This window comes from Alosa alosa, chromosome 6, assembly GCF_017589495.1.
Source record: "Alosa alosa isolate M-15738 ecotype Scorff River chromosome 6, AALO_Geno_1.1, whole genome shotgun sequence".
In the NCBI taxonomy this organism is placed as follows: domain Eukaryota; kingdom Metazoa; phylum Chordata; class Actinopteri; order Clupeiformes; family Clupeidae; genus Alosa; species Alosa alosa.
The window spans coordinates 10,212,653-10,228,867 of NC_063194.1; the positions used below are offsets into that span (position 1 = coordinate 10,212,653).

Consider the following 16,215-nt stretch of genomic DNA (forward strand, 5'->3'; position numbering starts at 1 on the left):
CTGACGGACAAGCCTCTTCAATTCTCTGCGGAGATCAGAATCAATGACATGTTCTAAAAACTGGTCACGTAGAAACTGATCAGATTGGGGCACTGACTCAGGGGAAACTTGTTTAATTTTGTTACATCTGTACATTTAGTTACATCTGGCTAACTCCAAATTCTCAAAAAATCCATTCAGGAACAATATATGCATAGACTTTGCATTGCAAATAACACTGCATGTAGATTTTCAAATGCACTGAGGAAGTCTGTGTGGGCCAGCAGGGGTGAGAATGAAAGGTCTTGTGAAGTTCTTAAAAGGTCTTATGAAGACTTACTGTTTCCTGTAAATCTCAGTTAATTGTGGATTTACCCATTTAGTAATTGTATGTATGGCAGGAACAATAGTATAGTCCTGAGGGCAAAAGCGTCCTTTCATGTGAATTTAGGAGTGCCCAACAAATTAGAAAAACATGTCACAATTTCCAATAGCTTTTCTAGCAACAAAACCATTTGTACTTGTAAAAGGGGGGCCAGACTGTGAAATGTTTGGGAACCATTGTCTGAGCCTTTTCTCACAGAGGCAGTAAGGAAAGTATGCAGGCATGAAACTGAAAAATGGTAGTATCAACATATCGACAGCTTACTGTTTGCATAGGTGACTGAAGATCAATCTAAACATACTGTACATGTTAAGATGCACAGTGGGGCTCAAGTGCAAAGGCTACAGTGGAGATGTAAACTGTAAAAGGTAGATTAATATGCTTCCCTTTTCTTCCTCAGCCAGCTGTCTCATGCTGCACACAATGCACATACAGTGCCTACCCCCTTGGATATGTTCCCCTTATATTGCCTTTACAAATGGACTTTGTATATATTGAATATAATTTGTCTGTTTTTTGAATATGCAAAAATATAATGATAAGAATGTACAAAAAAACATATAGAATATATATATATAAATATAATGTGGAATAACTGGTATCATAAATATTTTCCCGCTTTAAAGTGACTGACCTAATTCAACAGCGGTCCAGCTAAATTTGTGCTATAGTAGTCTCACAATTACAGAAAGGGAGATCACCTGAGTGTGAATTTGTATAGTATAGCAGTATAACGACAAAAAAACACACTAAGCAACTCAGAGAAAAGTTTATTGAAAAGCATAAGTCAGGGGATGAATTCAAAAGGAGTTCAGTGTCCATGGATGTCCATGATTTTATATGCTGCACAAACCTCCCCTGGACAGGTGGCCGTCCACACAAACTGAGTGACTGTAAAGGAAGAAGACTTGTTGGGGAGGCCACCAAGGCACCTTTGACCTTCTGAAGGAGTTAAAAGCTTCTGCAGCTGAGATGGGAGAGACTCCAAGGTCAAATGGAAGAAGGTTCTTTGGTCTAATGGGACCAAAATTGCGTTTTTTGGCCATAAGACTATTTGCTATGTTTGGTGGACACAAATACTGCACAATTCGCCACAAACCACCTACTGTGAAGCATGATGGTGGATGGATCGTGCTGTGGGGATGCTTCTCAGCAGCAAGCCCTGGAAGACTTGTAAAGATAAGGGTAAAATGAATAAAAGACTTTATGGGGGTGAATATTTATGCAATCACTTACTTTGCATTATATATTTTTAATTAATCAACATTACTTTGTAGAAATATGTTTTCACTTTGACATTAGTGAGGTTTTTTTGTACATTCTTGTCAGAAAATCCAAATTATATTGATCATGATTTCATTTATACAAGCAATACAAGGGAAACATACTGTATCCAAGGGGGTGAATACTTGTCATAGGCAAAAAAAACAAACAACCTAATAAACGCTACAACCACTCAAAATGGTAACAGCAACTACTGTCAAGACTGTAGCCCTAAGCAATGTAGCTTAAAAAATAGTATAAATGTTTTTGTTTTGAACATTTATACATCAGGGGGTGTTCCAAGTACCTGGTTTAGTGACAAACCTGGGTAAGTTAACTCAGAGAAAGTGGTAAACCTCTGCAAACACCTCAAAGCCCTTGGCATTGTTTTGATAGGCGAATGAAGCCATACAGCTCTTCTATTAAGAGGTTTACCACTTAGCCTACTCTGAGTTATCTTACCCAGGTTTGTCACTAAACCACGTACCTGGAATACCCCCCAGTATGATCTATACTTGTGTTGCATGGTTACTGTGTTTACACCCATACACATGAAAGTATTTTATTGATCTTATGACGCCACAGATGCATATTCAACTTGTGGTCTGCAGTGGGCACAAGGGAAGAATAGCTGAAAGTTATCTGCCCTCAACATAGATCAGTAAACTGTTCAAATGACTTATTTGAACTTGTCCAATTCCTTTTTGATGCTTTTGGATCTGCAGAAGATGCACAGTGTTTGTCTCAGCAGGTCAAACAGTCCATTCTTCATCCGTGTTCATTGGTCACATTCATTTTGTACTGGCTTGTTTTTCTGTCAGTTTATATAGATTGTGTTTCCCAGCACCCTGCACTTTCATCACCAGTGATTTCATTAGGCTACTCATATTGGAGGAGTTATTCAGGCTACTGAAGGATCAATAGACAAAACTCAACATAATAGGCCTAATATAAACACACACACGCCATAACTGTAAAAAGAATCAATTAATTAAACGAAAGGTAATAATATCAATTTAAATAAATAGCACAGTTAATATTTTGCATTTGACCTTTCCATCGCTTAACTGAAGTGCATTAACAAACATTGCAGCTCTTTAATGTGGATATCTTAGCCTATACTGTAATGTTTACAGGGAGCATAAACAAAATCGAGGGGACATATCAGCTGTAACAGCTTTGGTGAAGAAATATCTGATGTAATAACAAGCAATATTGCACACAAGTTGTTCCACGGGAGGACCATTAAACCCGTCCTTAAAATGTAATGACCTTTTGGATCTCACCACGTTTCAAAAACTCTTAAATCTTTACATTTTTAGGGTTTACAGTTAGGCTCAGTAAGGAAATTGATTCTCATAACATGTCAAGCCTAAGTCATGGATATGGAAACTGTAAGGATAAACCAATAAACCAATGTCTATAGGGCATGTGAAGCACATTCTATGCTTTGCTGGATTGTCACTTTGCTTAGGGTTAACTGTTGAACACAAACATTTATTCATCCACCCATCCGCGCACCTGGTCAATTAAAACGGTCAGACAAGGCTAGGCCTACGTTAATTAAAAGAAAACAATAAGCTGTTCTGTGAACCCGACAACATTATTTCTGTTTTATTTTAATGATAAAATACATATAGGAACTGGATGGATGGCCAATATAAATAGGATAGTTCATGTAGTGCACTTCACTGCTGGTGAGTCTGGTGAGTTGCGGTCTCTCCGCAAGCAGCGTAGTTCGTTTGGTAAGAAATGAATTCAGCTCGCGCTAATGCAAATATTGGAAACAAGTGTACGTTTTTTAAGAGGGTTTATATCGTCTTGTTAGCTGGTCGTCTGTTCTTAAAGCTGTCAGTGAACACATATGCTGTAGCCTCCTATTGAAATCCAAATTGAATATCAGTGCCTGGGAAAATGACGAAGTTCGGAGCAGTCGTTGTTACGGCAGGTGTACTGGGTTTTCTCAGCTTCGCATGTCTTGCTTTGGCAATCGGAAGCGAGTACTGGTACATAATAGATGTGAATACTAACTGCTCGAACAGCCAATCTGTAGTAGGAGTGCAGAGTTCTCATGCCGGATTATGGAGAATCCATGAAGGTACAGTATGCTCACTTTACTTTACGTTGGTAAGCAGATCACTTCTCTGTGAAGTTATAAAAGGTTGTTGAATTTTGACTTATAATTTACTCTATGCTAGACTGATATGTTTGGCAGACAGTTATTCTCCAGCCATTAATATGTTCGTGCCAAATGTGACATATAGCCTACCAAACTGCACACAAAATCCTACTATTAGACCACACAATTTTTAAATATCCTATGTTATGCTACACCTTTATAAGGTTCACAGGGCCATTCATTACAGCAATATAGTGTATGTCTGGGTGTTTGGCTGCATTATCAATTTGCTCAGTGAAAAGGGTCTGACAAAACACAAGTCTCTTTTTAAATAGGACACAACCTGTATGTCATCTCATTGGAGACGTCCAATCACACTGCGCTGGAGAAACACCTTCTGAGTAGGTTACATTGGCTTCCTTTTGATAGACAATGCTGACAATTGTATGTTTTAGATAATAAACTACCATGGTAAACGACTGAAGTTACTGTGTGTTGGATTGAAATGGGAAGATAAGGCATGTGGTGGTTGTAAATACAGCTTGTTCTGACATTTTGCAGAACCACTGCCATCCACATTATGGGTTTTGTTACCAGCAATTCTGGCGTGGTCTTAAAAAGGACTCAGCCTTGGTGTTGTTCCCCAGCTTACCCATAGCTACAGTATGTTTAATCTCTCAATGCTTTTCAATGAGAAAAGATTTGATTCAAAAAGAAAAAAACTAGCCTATTCTCGCTTAGACATATTGACAACTAAAATAAATAAATAAAGGGGGACAATTGTGCAGAGAAATGTATTTAAATTAATTAATTAAATGAAGAAATGACTCTGATTGCCGTTGTGGCAGGGAGTGTATTGTTGCCTGATTATTTTAAGAGCCAGAAGTCTAAGTCTAGATTAATGTCTCTGGTAATAAAAGCAGCTCCATTCATGTCATATGTGAAGACTCCAGCCGTGTGCTATAAATCAAGACATTAAGCTTTTGTCTGTGTTTGTTTATGTGTATTTCCCCATTTTCTCCTGCTGTTGTACCCATAGGTACTACTCCACCTGTTCCTTCAACTTGTTTTCGATCCCAAACCAAATAAAATCCACACTACTGCCAAGACAAAAGGTCTTACCCAACCTCTCAGACCTCAATCATAAGGCCATAATCATAACCACAGGACACAGCACACACAGCAATCACAGGACATCACACTGACCCACTCAGCTGCCACCTCACTGTAATGCCATCAGCACAAAGTAACACGTCCCTAAGGGGTAGCGGGGCCCTTTTTGAACTAAATCCTCCCTGCAGCCACAACTGCCAACCTAGCTGAGTGCCTTTTAGCTGCTTATCAGTGTGTGTTGTTTGGTCCTGTTGTTCATTGCATCTGTCTATACTGTCTGTTTAGTTATTTGTACTGTTCGTTGCATTATGTTTTCTGTTATACACTGAGAGACATAATTTGTGAAGTTGCACATAGTGTCTGTGAATTTTTCTCCAGGGACAGTAACAACAACAACAACAACAACAACTTGCATTTAAATTGCACTTTATCAAAGCACCCAAAGCGCTTCACATTGAAGGCGGAACCTAACTACCCACCACCAATGCATAGCACCCATCTGGGTGATACGCAGAAGCGATTATCCAGCAGAACGCTCACCACACACCAGCTTGAGGTGAATGGATGAGTCAGTTACACTGGGGGATGATTAGAGAGACAGATTGTATGAGCCAGGTTGGGAATAGCCAGGACACTGGGGAACCTCTTTGCAATAAGTGCCATGGGATCTTTAATGACCACAGTGAGTCAGGACCTTGGTTTAAAGTCTCATCCCCAGTAGACCAACAAAAGATTTGTGTTGTTGATGGTATACCTTGTAAATAGAGAAGTGGCTCAATTGTCTTCTGCTTAGAGCAGTCAAAGTATGTATGCCAGGTCCTCTGTGGTTGGACCGAAGATTTTACATGGTTGGACTGAGTCGTTTGTTGCTGCCTGCCCTGCGTGTGCATACCTGACATTGGATGGTGGGAGGGCCAGGTGGTTCTTGTGTTCAAGGGCACTTGATTTCATAATTCGTCCACAGTTTTATTATGCTAATTATTAGCAGGCTTAAAATGCTAAATTACACTGGATAAACAAAATATGCGTGATCGGAACCCCAAAATAATATGAAAATAACTTTCACCTTTTTTTTGTTTAGTTTTCTTTCAGAAATGGTCGTATAGTCTGCATGTGAAGTGAGGCTGTTGTACATGATTCAGAATATCAAAAGCATCCCAATCAGCCCAAACAGACGTACAATTTGGGTTTCCTTGGTGGTGGAATTACCTACCCAATTTTATGCAATCTTGTGAAAACCTTTTTGTTTTGAAGATAAATATAAATAGCTGCATTGGTTCAAAGCTAATCTTTCATGATAATCTTTCTGTAATATGCCACTGTTTTTTTTTCTTGCACAATGTGACATCAATAATTTTGTTTACATATAGTATTCATAATGTGAATCACTTTGGATAAAAGTGTCATAAATATAATTTTGAATCCTGTGTGTGTATGTATGCATCCCGATATAGGTTTGCACAGAGCCGTGGTGATACTTTTGCCGATGAATCTGTTGTTGCTCGTAGTAGGTGGCATCTGCACTCTCTTCAGCGCCCTCATGTACAGTAGTTGTCTTCTCAAGGCCTCTGCTACATACCTGCTTCTCTGCAGTAAGTTTCTATCTTTCTCTCCCTCTGTCTCTCTCTCTCCTTGTCTTTCTCAATTAAATTAAATGAGCTTTATAGAGTATAAAGTACAGAGATTGTATGTCTAATATAAATGAGAGTACCGGTATGTTAATCTGGGATGAAAGAATGGTCTCTACTGTATGTCTGGCAGTACTTTGCACATACGTGCATGATCTAAGTACACCTGTAATTGTGACAGCTGACTTACATAACTGCTCTGCATAGTTCTCTGGAATCACAGCCTCTGGGTGATATAGTCAGCAGGTGGCAGATAAGAACTGATTCACAGGAACTCCCTGGTATTCAAACATATTTGTGTACATGTTAGGTAACTGTCTCTCTTTACCATGAAAACCAGTTCATGTGGTTCAACGGTTAGCGTTCTTTGATCATGACTAGAGAGCACTGTGTCCTAACATTGAACTCAGTGGTTTTCTCAGAAATTTGGAAATGCGTGGTGCTTGTGTGTGTGTGTGTGTGTGTGTGTGTGTGTGTGTGTGTGTGTGTGTGTGTCTCTGTTGCTGTTGCTTTGCTAAATTAAATGAACATTCGAGCAGGAACATTAAAAAGCAAGGATATAGCAGCAGGTTGCCGTTGTCTATGAGGTTATTATCTTAGCCCTGTCTTTTTTACATTTGCAATGTAAGAGTAATCAAATCCTAGTCGCTAATCCTACATATTCTCCCTACATGATATAAAGGGCTTGGAAGTAAGCCTGTTTTATTGTGGGTGAGGGTGTGTGTGTCAGCTTGTTCCAGAGCCTTAGAGAACCGCAACTGATGGCTGGTTGGTTAGCTCTCCCTGTCCAGCATTTCCCAAACAGTGCAACCAATGGCCAGTTCAAGTGGCTCAAAAGCCTCAACTTTAACCAGGGACCAACAAGCTCATGTCAACAGTTCCGCCACCAGCTAGAGGTTGGTTACCCAGGGGCAAGTGGCGGGACCACGCAGCTCTACCATCTGGCTGGGTGATGATGGTGCATGGCGTATAAAGCAAAACAGTCCAAAAAGCTATGCCACATGCTCAGCGCTAAACCTTTTTGCTTCTCAGTAGACTACTAATGGTGCTACAACAATAGCATCCTCCAGCCCATGAACTAATTCTGTTACTAACTCTTCTGATCCAAAGGGCGGCTATCCTTCAGTACACCCCTGTTCACTGGCAAAACCAAACTTGGCATCTTTGAGCCAGCTCTTAGAGGTGTAATATTAGTAGTAGTCAGTAGACAGTAGTCTCACAGTAAAGATTCAATGCATCTGAATGGGGAACTGTTTAATCTGATCACTCCCTCCAAATAATGCCAGCTGCGGATCTGTCACGGCGCCATCACACACACCCCCTCACCTCACAGCTGTGAGCATGAATATGAAAATAGCCAAGACAAATGCTGTGTTCATATCAAACAACTGCTGAATTAGGGAACTGGACCTTTTTGGTCCAAATTCAAGCACTGACCACCAGAGAAAGCAATGGTATACTTTCAAATATAAATTCTGAGCAATGAAAGGCTAGTCAAGTAATTTGCCTGCAATTGTATACCAATTACTGACAGTAAACTTTAGATTGTGCCATTGTATGCACATTTTTCTAATCAACACTCAACATCATTCATGTGATATGGAACCGTGTGTCTACCACATACAGTAAGCCTCCCCAGAGCATTTGCTCTTTACAATGGCAGTATACAGGTGCATCTCAAAAAATTACAGGTAACACTTTACTTGACAGTATCGACATAAGAGTGACACATGAAACCTAACCTTAACCCCTAACCCTAACCATAACTCTAAACCTAACCCTAAATCTAACCCTAATCCTAACCCTAACTTGTTATGACAAAAAACAAATGTCACAACAGAAGTGTTATGTCATAAACGTTTATGACTTGTTCATGACACGTTCATGACAGTGTCATGTCACTCTTATGTCGACACTGTCAAGTAAAGTGTAACCAAATTACAATATATTGCCCTGCCCTGACTGAGATATTAAAGGCAATTTATCACATGTATCTCTGTTTCTCGAGGTCACTGAGTACTGTCGGTACGAAAAAAAACAAAAAAAACAATCGGTTTTAGATCAAGTTGCTGCAGCCAACAGCTAAAGCCGTCAGACACTCTGGGAGCATGCACATGGGGGCTCATGAATTCTTTATTTTAATATTTTGAAATAAATTAATTTCCATGAGCTGTAAACTGTAATCAAATTTAGAATATTCAATATTAAAACAAAAAGGCTTGAAATATTTCACTTTATGTGCAATGAATCTAGATTATCTGAAACTTTAACTTTTTGAAATAAATTAAGGGGGGGGGGGATCTGTTATATTCTAATAAACTGGAAGAGCAACGCTTTGACACTTCATTTGAACAAACCATATCCCTTGCTGGCACCCCACCACTCTCAATCCCAGTGACAGAAGCGATGCTACTGACCTGTGCTCATGTCAGCCTCTGCTAGCTTCCCTTTAGATGGCATTTGGAAATCAATACATCCACCAGAAAGCTAGAGCTGAGTATAATATATGTTGAGTCCCCTTTGCAGTGTCTACCCCCTAATTTTGCATGTGTTGTGTGTGTACACACAAAGAAGCAATATATTATCTACCGTCTGAGTAGGTCTTGGACTGTAGCCTCTCCACAATGGAGACAAGGCCACTATTGCAATCAGGACATTGGTTGTCATTTTATTGTTATAATATATAGCAATGCTATGCAAAATAGCCTTTTCAAGTTGATTTTTGAAGACATATGGTCAAGTGAATGAAATATAATGTGTTTATCTGTGGTCTGCTTGTCACAGCCCCCTAATCATAAATGTCTAATGATATCCCTGGTGATGATTGAGTTTACTGTCCTAATTTGCAGAGAGATGTATATCGCTCTTTAAATGCAGGCGCGTTCCTCTGTCTCACTGAAACCAGCGCTCAAGTCCTTTCAGTAGGTCGCACATACACTAGGGAATCAGCCCTCTTTATTCAGCTCTGGCAGCTTGAGGTCATTTTCATTAGACAGATCTCATTTCATTTATTCTATGTGTGCGAAGGGGTGATTGGCAGATGTGTGTGTGTGTGTGTGTCAGTAAAAAAGATAAACACACACACACAAACATACACACTCTTTCTTTCGCACACACACACATCTGCATTTTCTTTGTCTCTCTCAGACATTTCAGGTTCATATCAGAATTATATATATTTTTAGGTTTTGTTTAAGCTTTCATGACCTTTCATCCAGCTTCCACTTGTCTTATCTGAGGATGTATTTCTGAGGTAACATCTTCAGTTAGAGAGCGAGGTTTGGGGGAGTTTCTCTGAAATTTTCATGGTGCTGTGCAGTGATAACCTGACTCTCGCCAGATGAATTTCGTACCACCTAGCTCCACTCATCTGGGATCGATCCATTGGAGTGGTGCTTCAGAATATCCTCCCATATAATAATGTCGCAGGCGTATCGGTCTGAAGTCGCTTCCATGTATGTTGGCTTTTGATCGTTCCTACTATCCAAAGCAGATCCCGCTATCTGTTTTTTTTACCCCAGCTTCCATGTATGTTGGCTTTTGATCGTTCCTACTACCCAACGCAGATCCCGCTCTATCTGTTCTTTTTTTGCGTATGTAGCAGGCAGCCAGGCACGTCAGATCAGCCTCCTGGAGCAGTGATTTTCAGGTTGGTAAATTCACTCATGTAAATTGTCAGAAAATAGGCATTGTGTCAATTGTATGACTGTTTATTTGCCTGCTAGGCTAAGCCATAACTTGGTGTACATTACTTAAAGAGCTGTTTTGGGGTAATTACAACTTCGTTGTGAACTAATTCACGTTAGCTAGTTGAGCTAACACTGAAAAATATGTTAAACCTAGCTAGCGGCTATGGCGAAATGTTAACACTACAGCATCCATGATTACCGGTACAAGGACAGCAATATGCTTGGGTGTAAGAATAGCAAGTTATTATTTGACCGTGAGACTTAACCCAGGAAAGGCTGTCGTTTTTGTATGGAGAGGAGTGGGAGCTAGGCTATTAGTTAAAGTTACTGTCTTGGCTGAGCTAACCTGCTGGTCGTGTCATCATAACGCCTTTGCACAGAGGAAATGCACAGATATATGCATCAGCTGAAGTTCCCAAAGCAAATGTAGGCTACGTTTCAGTCCCAACTTTCTCTAGTCACTTTCAGAGTTCGTGTTTTGGTCGGCGTTAGCGCGCTAGCCAAGTAATGGCATTAGCTCGCCTCTGCTTGATTGAAATATCAGCTGAGGTAATGCTAATGGGTTTGAAATCTATTTCTCCGAGCTCGGTAGTGGTTCTCTGCATCTATGAAAATTCATTAACAGCAATCGGTAAGGGTAGACTTTAAAGATGAAAGTGTTGCGTTGAATTAATTGTTGTTTTTGTCTCTTGCAGGAGAAGAACCTGATTTTTGGGGGAATATTTCTAACAGCATTTTTTCATCATTCAGACTTTTTTAAACATTCAGTAAAATGAATTGAAAATATTTCTGGCATCTTTCTTGTGTCTTTATAGATCTAATCATGTATAGCCTAGTGTAAAATATGCAATCTCAAGTTCCGACCTAAATAAATAAAGGTCGTATAAGCCGGGGGTGGGCATAGCTTTGATGAGTCGTTGAAACATTGGCTCATTGTCGTTTTCGATGATTTGCCGACATCCCGGCGATGTCTTGCCAATGTAACGGCATTCATCGGCCCGACATCGGTAAGATCAGTGTTGGGAGGGTTACTTTCAAAACGTATTCCGTTACAGAATACAGAATACATGCCCAAAAATGTAATTTGTAACGTATTCCGTTACGTTACTCAATCTGAGTAACGTATTCTGAATACTTAGATTACTTCCGCATTGAATTGCATTTTATAAGTGTAGGAATGCGGTCATCAAATCCTGCTTAGGCCTACTAACAGGCCTATTCTGGTGTGTTCTTCTGTTGATGGCTGAAGTGTTAGGCCCACATAGGAGAATGTAAAGTCAACTAAGCTACCTGATACAACTTTAAAATAGCAAGGTGACCACTAAAACTAAAGCAGGCGACTAGGCTAATTAGCCATAAATTATAATTAAGGTGTGCCTGTGAGATTTTTCGGTGGCATCAACCCAGCACAAGTGAGGGGCGCATATGACAGGTGGAACGCAAATGACCTGTAAATGTAAACACTATAGGCTACTGTATATCAGTGCTCTCAAAATGAACGTGATCGCGTAATGACAATCAAAAACGCACGTTAAAATATGCTACTCGCAAGAATAATTCTTCAGAGGCTGCACCAAAATTCATTTTAAAACGTAAATGTAGATCTAATTAGAAAAAAAAAATAATCCATAAAGCTTTTTTAAGTTAGAATAAAAAACTTAGAATGCAGTGCCTATTTTAGAGATTGGTTTTATTGTAGGTCTAAATCAACACGTACACTAGGCTTTGTTTATTGATTAGCCAACTGTGTAACCGATTGGCTGAAGTAGCCTGAGCTATTAATAGTTGGGAAAATATCCTTTGAACAGACATCAGGAACCACGATCAGTGAGGAACAGGAGTTACCTCCACTTACTTTACTCCTAATTTGCTGTGCATTCAGTCATTTCAGGGTCTCCGATGACGCGTCCATAATGCGCGCTGGCTGCGTTTTGAGGCTAGTGCAAGACGGCGGGGCTTGGATTTAAACATGGAAACAATTTCATCATAGATTGCTTTCAGGAGCTTCTGGGAAATGGAGTTGCCTTAATTTATTGAGTGAACAAACTTATGAAACAGAGAAGTATCGTCATGTAATCCATTGATTTAAACAATGTAACTGTATTCTAAATACCAACTATTTAACTTGTAACTGTAACGGAATACAGTTACTCATAATTTGTATTCTGAATACGTAACGGCGGTACATGTATTCCGTTACTCCCCAACACTGGGTAAGATTTATGTGTGACGTCTGGGTATTGACGTGCTACTTCAACCACTCACATCGAAGCCAACCCGTGACGCTAAGAACAGTCTCACAGTCGCTTCTACACTATGTCGCATCTATGAAACTCCCACCCTGCGTCCTGATTGGCTCTACCATACAATCTTGTGCTGAAATCACTGAATGGAACCGATCCCAGATGGATGTGAGTGGAGCTAGGCGGAGCTAAGCAGAACGAAATTCATCTGGCGAGAGTCAGATTAGTGATGCCAGTAACGCGTTAGTCTATTTTGACCACTTTTTTCGGTAACGAGTAATCTAACACGCTAGGCTACTATTTACAAACCAGTAATCAGATTAAAGTTACTTATCTAAGTCACTGTGCGTTACTATTTTTGTCATTTTCCTTAGTAAAAAGATATATTCTTTGCTATGAATGCCAACCTTTTCAGCATGAGGACAACTCACGTGTAAAACCACCCAGCGACACAAACCTAAACAACAATGGAGGGAGGAGAGAGATGCACGTTTTATCTATACAGTCATTATTTTGAGTTTGTGTCAGCTAAACATGACAACATTAAGGTACATTGTACATTCTGTGCTGGCGACAAAGCGCTGTCTAGCTAGACATCCCAAGTCTCCCGAAGTTTTGGGAGTCTCCCACTTGATATCCTGACGCCCGCAAATTACATAAAATCTCCCGGAACTTAGAACGAACAAGAGCACGCAAGCCAGACCGGACTTCAAATCGCGTGTGCATCTGAGTTTAACGCGCACACAACGGAGAGGGAGAGAGAGGAGTGGTGCATGTGTGCCTGCAAGCGCATCCAAGACAGAGAGCATCCTGGTCTGCTTATATCACTTTTCTCCCGAACTTAATTAATCAGTTCAGTTAGTGTAGGCTATCTAGGAACAGGAGCGTCATGGCAGAGTCAGTGCCCCTCAAAAAGGAACATTTAACCCATTTCACATCAGACTACACAAAAGTTTACCCAATTGTCTCATAAGATTAAAACATAATGATAGTCTTGCACACTGCACTGTTTGTAACAGTGACTTAAGCATTGCTCACGGCGGGTTAAATGATTGCAAAAGACTTGTTGAGGTGAGTTTAACAAGTGTAATTTCATTTGCATATTACTCAGGCCTATACTAGATGGCTAGTTGCCAAGGCTAAATGAAAAGGCCAAACTACCAAAATCTACAAATTTTACTATCACAATTTCTATTAATAGGCCTTCCTTATTTGGTGTACTGACTAGACATTATTGAACAAACATCTGCATTTCAGTATCTAAGTAGGTTAGGTTGGGATGTCTGCTATAAATTGTTGGCATTACTGTTAAAATGCACTTCCAGTATAGTGAGTATTGGCAAAACCGGTTATCATTTTTATGTTGAGGCGGTAGGGGTGTTGTCGGCAGCTGCTGAAAGTAACTAATAAAGTAACTTGTAATCTAACTTCGTTACTTTTAAAGGGAAACTTGGCAGGATTTTCCCCTCTGCTGGAGAAATTGTGCATTATGCTATTTCAAACTATAAAGCACATGGATTTGTTTACAAGCTAGCGAACGGTTAGCATAAGTTTGGCAGAACTATGTGGATGTTACAAGGTAAGAAACACGATTTAAAACGAGTTTCTTGTTTCTCACTTCTCTTTCCGGGACGGTAGTCTCAATGTTGCAAGGTTGGTTTTTCGCTTGGGGACGCTAGGCCCAGCGGGGAAAGTCACCATTTTCACCGGAACAGGTCATTTAACCATCCGAATGATTTCTAAACGGGTTTATTACGTTGAAATAGTTGCCAAGTTCCCCTTTAAAATCAAGTAATCAGTAAAGTAACTAAGTTACTTTTTAAAGGAGTAATCAGTAATTTACTGATTTCTACCCTATTTTATTCAGTGTTCTGTTCAGTTTCAGCACAAGATTGTATGTTTGTTTGTTTTTTAATCAGTAATTTACTGATTACTTTTTCAAGGTAACTGTGGCAACACTGGTGCTGTGTCACTACCTGTTGCAATTCAATGTTTCTTAGTAACAAGAGAGGATCTTACTTCCCTTAACTATTACATTCTGAAGAATTTCACGTTGTTGTTGAAATATGAAGTGAACACTGAATAAAATAGGCTATAACACAAAATACTCTAAATAAATTGTACTGAAATGATAAATGACATGGAGAATTTACTAGTAGGCTATCTATCCAGTGTCTGAATAGATTTTCACTCATTTATTGAAGAATGTTGACCAAAAGTGCCCTTGTGGCTTCAGTTTGCTTCCCTTTTCCTTTTAAAGTAATTTTGTACAAGAAATGTTAATGACATAAAATTAATGATGATTTAGACTAGAGAGACTTGTGGTTTAGAGGAAATAGCAATGTAATTTCCATTTTGGTGAAATAAAAAACAACAGATGTGTGTTTTCTGAAGACTTCCTAAGTGGCTTAAATATTTTAGTGAAGGTTTTAATCAGTGGCTTAAACTATATAAATCTTATGGCATATAAGTACATTCTTGTCTGTCTTATTTTAAATAGCCTGAAATGATTATTAAAGGTTAGTATATGAAAAGGGAACTGACTTTTCCATGGCCTTTCTCTAAAATATATTCGGTTTCTATTGGCAACTGGAAACCTTCAGCCAAGTTTTGTATGAGGTTTTGACAGCTAGTACTTTGTTCTCATCAAATAAAACCCTGCCACTAAAAACACTAATCCTTTTATGCTGCCCTATACTATAATGTATCTATTTTTCTGGGATGCCAATGTAGCCTATGCTTCTCAGATTGTAAACAATTATTACAAATTCAATCAAAAGTCTAGAAAAATGTAGTCTGCTCCTGTCTCACCATTCATAATAATATCACAAGACCAACTCAGCTTTTTGTGTATTCATCAGACATTGCATATAGGCTACTAAATGATAATATTCCTAGTCCCTTACCTAGATCCTTATGGACTGCTCTGCATCCTTCATGACTTCATGATTTCTTGATACCAATAAAATATTTGACAGCAAGGCCATCACCTGGCCTGAAGGGACCATCTTGGATTATATTCGATGCCAAACATTAGACCTTAAACTGTTTTTTTGTTTGTTTGTTTGTTTGTTTTCTCTGGGAATGAAGGAACCCTGTACACCTGATGTTTGTATGACTGTGTACTGCCCTCCACCGCAGGTGTGCTTACCCTCTCTGGCGTGAGTATCTACGTCAGCTACTCCCAGCAGGCCCTCGCAGAGGTCCAGCGCACGGTGGACGAGGCGACGCTGTCTCAGGTGGACCCATCCTTCGGCTGGTCTCTGACTGTGGCCTGCCTCTCGTTTGGCCTGCAGGTGGCCTGTGGGAGCGTCCTGCTGGTGGCTGCCGGGATAGCCCAAAGGCCGGCACGCTCCGCCAACCCCACCCTCCCCCTGCATCAGCTGGAGATGCAGCCCAGCACAATAACGTCTCTCTGAGGGACTGAACTCAAGTTGAGAGCAAAGACATTGATTGAGAGGAGGCATGCCGTCAGCATGGCTGTGGTTTCTGTAGAACGCACCACAATGGACTCGGATGGAGTCAAATCTATAGATTATATATTGATGTGATGTTGAAGTTATTTCTGTTGTCAGATATCACATTGTCATTACTGCACTGGATGAAACTTTTCCTCACAACGGAAAGTCAAGGGCACTGTTGTGAAGTTGAAGAATCAATCATGGTGATTGAATAACAGGGATCCACTTTTAATTTGATGACAGTGGAATGAAGAACCAAATGCCAATCAACTGCCATCTCTGAAGAAGTCTGTTAAGCTGCTCATGCGTATTTGTTCTTGTCATGGTAGTTTGAT

At 39.9% G+C, this 16,215-nt stretch overlaps 1 protein-coding gene across 1 annotated transcript; it reads left to right on the forward strand.

The window, feature by feature from the left end:
* Positions 1-3,541: 3,541 nt before the first annotated feature.
* On the forward strand, positions 3,542-15,838 carry LOC125295594 (transmembrane protein 235-like). The gene is made up of 4 exons (XM_048244935.1): positions 3,542-3,575; positions 4,082-4,147; positions 6,314-6,451; positions 15,561-15,838. Exons 1-4 carry the CDS (start codon positions 3,542-3,544, stop codon positions 15,836-15,838), a joined length of 516 nt encoding a protein of 171 aa, XP_048100892.1.
* The last annotated feature ends 377 nt before the right edge of the window (positions 15,839-16,215 follow it).

Excerpts from the sequence above, each read along its gene's own strand:
- LOC125295594 (XM_048244935.1), top strand. The coding sequence starts at position 3,542 with ATGACGAAGTTCGGAGCAGTCGTTGTTACGGCAG. Across the intron at positions 4,148-6,313 it reads GCTGGAGAAACACCTTCTGA|GTTTGCACAGAGCCGTGGTG; the intron begins GTAGGTTACATT and ends ATCCCGATATAG. Across the intron at positions 6,452-15,560 it reads TACATACCTGCTTCTCTGCA|GTGTGCTTACCCTCTCTGGC; the intron begins GTAAGTTTCTAT and ends CCTCCACCGCAG.